Here is a 7604-nt window from a genome sequence, read left to right on the forward strand (position 1 = left end):
GTTCAAGAACATATTGGTTTAAAAATATTGAAGGAATAGATTCTCTCTTTTCAGTTCAAAAATTCCAATTATTAGAAATAGGTGCAAACTATCTCAATTGTCTTCACTTCCTAAAAAGGGTTCCAATGAACCTCCGGGTAGAAAGGAAAGCCTATGTTTATATTCCTCATCCCCCAATCAATCCTTCCAATTGGTTTAGGAGGACTAAAAAGCCATTAATTTTAAATTTATTTAAAAAAAAATTCAGGAGATTTATCGAAGAATTCATTCCCCCACTCAGCACTACCAATGAAAGTGCAGGGTATAACACTCAACCTATGTTTGCATATACTTTCTGCAAAATCTAGAGAGAATATCTCATTGAGAAAGAAAAAACCACCAGGACAAGTTGGCTTTCCAGCCGTCACTGACAAGTGACAACAATCAAAGGGTGGATTTATCATATCCAGTGCCTATCACATTGTCACACAATTTGTATAAACAGCCAATATGACGAAACAAGACAATCCTTATAATCAGAATATCCTGATTTCCATTCTCAAAAAAATATATAAGAATATCCTGATTTCAACTAATGCTCACCCGACTGCCCAATCATAAAAGAAGGCATCCCCCTCAACACTGAGAAGATATAAAAACATCATGATGACCAATGTTTCTGGCCAACAATATGCACAAGATGAACAAAAGGGCATCAATAAGTTCCGTTGGACAAAGCAGGCACCTCTCTACCGTTATTGGAATACGGCATAAAAAAATTGACAAGAATATTTGCAGTGATTTAGCCTATATTATTAGAACAACTACCCACAGAATTTATTGTAAGTCCTTTAATTCATTCTGAAACTTTATGGCAATTGTCTTTAACAAGGACAAGTTCTCCGATACTCTAAACATCATCAGCAGGCAGCCTAATCAATTAAATCACAATGAATTTATAAGTGAGACACAGCTAACCCCTGAAGTCAACATACTGTAAGTAGCTCACCTCACAAATTTCAACAGTCCACCACAACCGAGTGAAGATTAGGAAATCTATGACTTGAAAATGCCTGGAATCTGCAAAATTTGAGTGTTGGCATGGCCAGGCTGGTGAATGACATGTCCCAGGTAAATCTGAAATTTCAACTGAACAATGTCCTCAAATCCCATTCCACGCTGAACACTCCCCCCTGCCCCCACAATGAAGCTCATGTTCAGCCATGAGTGGACACTTCACTCCACTTTAGAGCTTGCGCATCACTCCTGTACAACACAAGGGCAAATACAGGAGGAAAATGATTATGCCATCGTCAAAGTGTCAACTACCACTACGATTATCGCTACCCATTACGAAGTGATCAACCCAAGTGGCCATAGCTCCACTGCTATTAGTAAATAAACTTCACTACATCTCTGTATTCCTACTTGGTCACATCAAATCAGGCATAACTACTGACTATATTTCCTACAGCATCTCTTCTTGGTAAAAACTATATAAAAAAAAACAAAACTAGAACACTAATAAAATGCCAACAACAAAATAACCAAATGTAATCAAACCAACATGAATAAGGTTATAGAAGCTACCATAGCTTAAACACTACGACAAAGTAGTAGAAATTCCAGATAAGCTAGTAGAGAATTATAAGCACGCCAAATTTAAGACTACACTCAGAAGCAAATATTAAATATGAGGAGCATCTAGTACGCCTCAAAATTACTACTTATTATGGACTAGCAAAATAGATACTAGATACTGCAAACTACTGGGAATCAAGCAATCCAACCGGTCCCAAAGCGAATTGACATACAACATGCGCCACTCCCTCTGCTGCTTGGCATGGAAAACAAATATCCCGCACGGTAAAGAAACAAAGATGAAGATCCAGTTGGACTTGTGGCCATCATAATTACTGTTGTTGAGCTCGGGCCTGAGCACTGCCATATCCACCATAGCCAACTTGCCCACCATGAGGACCGTTCACCTGAGGAGTGCCATAATTTCCAGAACTTTGTGATTGGTCGGATCTCCACGCTGCATTTCCATATCCAGAATTTCCATTTGCCTCACCATAGCCACTTCCCATGTAGCCACCACCAGACCCTTGTAGATCACCCCCACCTTGACCACCAGCATTGTTATTTGGGACACTCCCAGAACGCCCCCCAACTGCACCATACCCACTAGGATTCCCATAAGACCCATCACTTCCACCATATCCACCATAGCCATACCCTTGATTCCCATACCCAGTGGCTCCACTCGGTGACTGACCTGCAGGTGCAGACCCTGGGCCACCACTAGCAGCACCAGTGCTGCCACTTTGAGCACCCCAAGGAGTAGTATTCCCATAACCCATGGCACCATATCCAGATGGAGATTGAGTGCTCCACGAACTTCTAGGAGCACCTGGTGGACCACTTCCATAACCAGCATTAGGGACATTAGGGTTTCCATATGCTGCACCAGCAGGTCCACCATAGCCAGTATTGGCACCAGCATAACTACCATAACCACCATAACTAATGCCATTATTGGCAGGAGCATACCCATAGCCAGCTGCACTATACCCAGAAGAACCATAAGGAGGAAAACCACCTCCAGTACTCTGTTGCTGCATGTACCTACTTGAATCCATTCGACCATCATATGAATTTGGATTGCCACCAGACACCCCATAGCTCTGATAACCACTACCAACTGCACCACCACCACCTGCCCCACCACCCATAGCACGGTTACCACCACCAGGATTGGCATCTTTCGGAAGAGCCCGCTTTACTTCTACTTGCTTACCATTCAAGTCATGAAAGTTTTTGTGCAAAACCCTATCAACAGCCTCCTCTGTGTCAAAGGTAATAAACCCAAACCCACGAGGGCGTCCAGTATTCTGGTCATACATCACTACTACGTCAGTTACATGGCCATAAGCCTCAAAATACTGACGGAATCCTTCTTCACCTAAAGTGGGCGGCAATCCTCCAACAAATATCTTCTTGGTTCTAAAAGCTCCACCACCCCCAGAGTTTCTGGAAAAATTAGGATTTCCAGCTTTAGCAGAAGTCTGCTGCTCCTCTCTTGATAAGGCCCTCTTAGCCTCAACCTGATGAAACATAAAAACAAGTATTTATGATGTGATGCTTAAGTAAAGATATAGTAGAGCCAAGTGTTAACATCAAATCATGAAAAAGAGCCACTAGAAGTACAAACAAAGATTATCAAAACCTTGGAAACAATTCAGATAGTCACACATATGTGACACCTACAAAATGAGAACAATATACAAGAGGCTCATATTGCAACCAAAAGGATCCTTATTTCACTATACTGTTGTAACAAAGGACATAAACAGCCCACACAAGGAAGAAAGATAATACTGATATGGCTACAGAAACCTGCTTTTATCAGATATGCATTAAGATGCATTCTTTATTGATTATAGATATATGCAATTTTATTTTTTATTGTTATTTTAAAATATAGAGAAACATGAAATCACCATTAAAAATGATAAGATATGTTCATAACCCAGCTCAACACCCATGAACTTTGATCATTATATGTGAAAATCCCATTCTGCAAGCACAAACCACTATTACCAAGATACTGTGATGGTTTACCACAGTAAAAGGACTGATACTACAACTCAAACTAAAACAATCTATGAGATTTACTTTGACGCACAAAAGATGCAGACATGTAAAAAGTTGAAAGAATTATAATAACTAAGGGCGGCACTGTTCAACACACAGAACGTATACAACCATATGCATCAATCACCAATTCACCAAACATCCAAGGATCTACATTAAGCCAGGAACAAGGGTGAATAAGAACTAAAATATTCATGGATCTATCAGCAATAGTTATAACTCGGAGTCCAAGATAGTTACTTTTGCTGATGAGCAAGGGCATTTGCACACCCTGTAAATATGAAACCTATTTTTTAAGTTTCCAGATAGCATATCAGGGCACAAAGTCAGTCCTTGGAACAGATCAAAGACAAACACTTTATACCCTATAACCCCAAGTGGCCAATTTACTCCATTAACAAAGAAATTTCAGAAAATTTCTCCCATGTTTTTCTTTTGTTTTCCAGAAACAATACACTTCAGTTCTCCAGAACATGTCCAAACAAGCTTAATACGAAGTATACATAAATGGATGTGCAAAGTAAAATCACTTGATCAGCAAAAACAACACTACTTCCACTTAAGCCACAAATATACACTTCCAAAATTATTTAAAAACCTACCTTCAGAAGACCTAAACAAACTGAAATCTCATATACAACAAAAGTTCAGTTGAAAGAAGATATCACAAACTTACAATTTCATTAAGAAATGGTCAACCATTAACCCCAACCAAAGATAAGAAACAATAAAAAGAAGACAAACCACCAACGACATCAAACCTTCTAAAATTTATGATAGCATCACAAAACATAGCAAGCTACAAAATGCAAAAAACATAAGTATACATGAGCACTAGCTATGAAGAATTAGCACCCAAAATTAATTAAACCAAAAAACGACATTACTGAACAAAATTAAACTAAGAAACAACATTACAGATTTTTTTTTTTTTTTGATAATTCAATAGTTGGGGGAGTGACAATTGAGCTACAAGACTCTTGGCAAGACTAAACTTAGAACAACAATGGAAGCGCCAACAGTACCAAATACAACAAATAATTTCCCTCAAAAAACACTAACATAAACACCAATTATGAAGAATGAACGCCAAAATAATTTGAGTTCAAAAACAACATTATTGAACGAAATAAAATGAGAAACCACATTACCCCCATCACGATTAAACTCAGAAACAACAAAATCCCAAGAACAAACATCAGTGGCAGCATAAATTAAACAGAACCACAATTTCCCAAGAAGAACATAAGATTTCCAAACTACCCAAAAACTCAAATTTTCACACAAACAACAAGCATAAAAAATTAAAGCAGAACCACAATAACCCAATAAGAAAACAAACAAACAAAAAAGACCCAGAAGCCGAATCACTACAATTACCACCAGACAACAAAAACCCAGGAAATAAAAAAGAAGAAAACCCCATTATAGGTGTGAGTCAGACCGTTCTGGCATCAATGGTGTGCTTGTCCTGAAGAACCCTATCGAGAATGGAAGGATCTGCAAAGACAACAAAGCCAAAGCCTCTAGGTCTACCAGTGGTCTTGTCTCTCATGACCACAGTCTGGACCACATCACCATAGTTCTCAAAGTACTCCTTCAGCTTTTCCTCAGTGGTCTCCCATGAAATCCCACCTATGAATAGCTTCCCCTGATCTGAATCCATTTCCAACAATTACCCAATACCACAAATAAACCCCTCCTTCTTTGTAGGCTTCCTTTGCTTCTCTCCTCCTCTCTGCCAACGTGGGGTTTTGGGGAGTTAAGGGTATTTGGGGAGAAAGGGTTTGTGGCCGTCGAGAGAGAAAGAGAAGAAGAAGAAGAAGAGAGAAGGGATTTTTTTTCTTTATGGTCGTCTAATAGGTACGAGGGAAAAGAAAATAATGTTAATAATTTGTGTGTGCTAGCCAAAAGTAATCACTTTGGACGGTTGCGATTGGTTCCTATCGGCGTTGCCCTCGTGGGGGCCTGTTTTGAGTCTTTTGACTACGAGACATTAGATGCTGTAAGTTACAGACTTACAGCTTTAAAATGAATCTAAGCGAGTCGATTTTTTTTTTTTTTTTTTTTTTTTAAAAGAAGAAGTAATAGTAAGCTTTATTCCTTCAATATCAAGCTATATAATGGAAAAATATAAAAGATGGTCAACCAATAACCTTTTCATTCTCTTTTGCAAGTTGCAACACTAGTAAAAGTTAGAGCAACACAATTATATCTTTAAAAAATATGTATATATACTAACAAATTGTTCACAAATCAACTTAATATCCTTCAAAATCCAACTAGCCCCTTTCAAAGAACACAACCTATTCTTGATTGTATTGACCTCCATGAACTCCATAGTGTAAGTAGCAATACGAGACCATAGACTTCAAAGACCAATTCATTTAACTTCTACAAACTAAACATCCATGGCCAATCTAAGTGAGTTCCAAGAAGGAGCATGAAGCCAAATGACTTGTGCAAAGGAACATTCCCAAAGTAGGTGCATACATAATTTAGTTGGATTAGAGGTTGAATTCGTGTTGTCTTTAGAAGCATTGTCAATGGTGGTCAAGTCTAGTTTTCACTTTTTCTTTTTCTTTTTCTCTTTCTTTTTCTTTTTATGAACAATTCTAGTTGAATATTAAAAGTTTATAATTAGTTCTTTTGATTTTATTTTGAAAACAAATGAGGTTTGAATTCATTACAAGCGAGTGATGCTCTGTTTATCTGTTTTCACAACAAATTTTATGTGGCAAGTTGTTATTATTTTTAATTCATGTTCACGTTTGAAATTATTTGTCTATCAGTAACAATCAGTAATAACTTGTCAGGTTTGTTGTGAAATTATTGTAGACATAGCATTTCTGTTACCAAACTAGATTATATATTCATAATTGGTTCATTTTTTGTCAAATAAATTCAAGCTTATTTACGAGTTGGTTGATGAACCATGAGGAACAATGCTGTATTTAGGAGTTGCTGTGAGTGCAGAGTCTAAATTTTTACCTTTTTAAAACTAGGTTTAATTTGTTATCTTTGAAATTTTAAAGTTTAATTTTTTATACTCCCTAAATTATAGGGTTATAAATTATAATTTTTCCAAAAAAATAATAAGTAAATAAACAATAAACTTGAGCATATTTTTTTCATTCAATACAAATAAGAAATAAAGAAATTAAAAAACTTAAAAATAAAAATTAAATAATATAAAAATTTTAAGTTTATTGTACAAAGTTCACTAGCCTAATAATTTCATCCAAAGAAAATGCAAATTCCATCGACCAAATATTAGTCTCAAGTGCACATGTTGTAGTATATAAAGTACACAATGAAGTTAACATAATAATAATCATCATTTAAAAAAAAAGACAATAACATCTTAAGAAATAATTAAAACATATTACAAAATTTTTATTAAATAATAAAATTCCATAATAATTTTTTATAAATAGTGAATTCATATAATAATTATTTAGCATTTTTTATGTAATATAAACTAATAGAACAAAGAAAATAATTGAATAATTGAAGCTTCTTGTTACATGAATTTTATTTCCTTTTGTGAAAAAGTTAGAATATGTGTGATGGGGGGGGGGGGTTAGATTCAAGTTATGTAACTTTAAGTAATGTTACACCACTGAAGAACTTCTTATAGAATTTATATTTTGAAAATCCAACCATTGAATATCATGATCTATATATTCTTAATATTCATGCCAATTTTCATATCAATTGGATGTTATTTACCATTCAATCCATAAACTCATTATTTTAAACTATAGAAACTTGAATTTAAACAATTGATTGATGACATGGTTATTAATCTTTGATCACCTCAAAATTTTGTAAGCATGGAGAATCTATAAAGATAGGGGAAATTACAGTAAACCCACATGTGATTAGGCCCGTTTTCACTTTGCCTACCCATGGTTCAAAACTTAACACGTTGCCTACCTCGGGTCCGCTTTGTTAGAACTCCGTTA

General features: G+C 36.1%; 1 protein-coding gene across 3 annotated transcripts; it reads right to left on the minus strand.

Annotated features, from left to right (window-relative positions):
• Positions 1-815: 815 nt before the first annotated feature.
• Positions 816-5508, minus strand: LOC142623304 (heterogeneous nuclear ribonucleoprotein 1). 3 transcript variants are annotated; one of them, XR_012842103.1, is made up of 4 exons: positions 5081-5508; positions 1794-3086; positions 989-1245; positions 816-911 (listed from the first exon to the last, which is right to left on the minus strand). XR_012842103.1 is itself a non-coding variant. In XM_075796701.1 (2 exons), the coding sequence occupies exons 1-2, from the start codon at positions 5300-5302 to the stop codon at positions 1893-1895; spliced, it is 1416 nt and encodes a 471-aa protein (XP_075652816.1). In that variant the 5' UTR covers positions 5303-5508; the 3' UTR covers positions 1532-1892. The 3 variants fall into 3 exon arrangements, 1 of the variants encoding a protein (XP_075652816.1); XR_012842102.1 differs by having other exon boundaries at positions 816-1245; XM_075796701.1 differs by lacking the exons at positions 816-911; positions 989-1245 and having other exon boundaries at positions 1532-3086.
• Between the last annotated feature and the right edge of the window lie 2096 nt (positions 5509-7604).

Source organism: Castanea sativa, chromosome 2 (assembly GCF_040712315.1).
Source record: "Castanea sativa cultivar Marrone di Chiusa Pesio chromosome 2, ASM4071231v1".
NCBI classification, from domain to species: Eukaryota; Viridiplantae; Streptophyta; class Magnoliopsida; order Fagales; family Fagaceae; genus Castanea; species Castanea sativa.

Coding starts and splice junctions, on each gene's coding strand:
- LOC142623304 (XM_075796701.1), bottom strand. CDS start 5,302: ATGGATTCAGATCAGGGGAAGCTATTCATAGGTGGGATTTCATGGGAG. Junction 3,087..5,080: donor ACACCATTGATGCCAGAACG/GTCTGACTCACA, acceptor ATGTTTCATCAG/GTTGAGGCTAAGAGGGCCTT.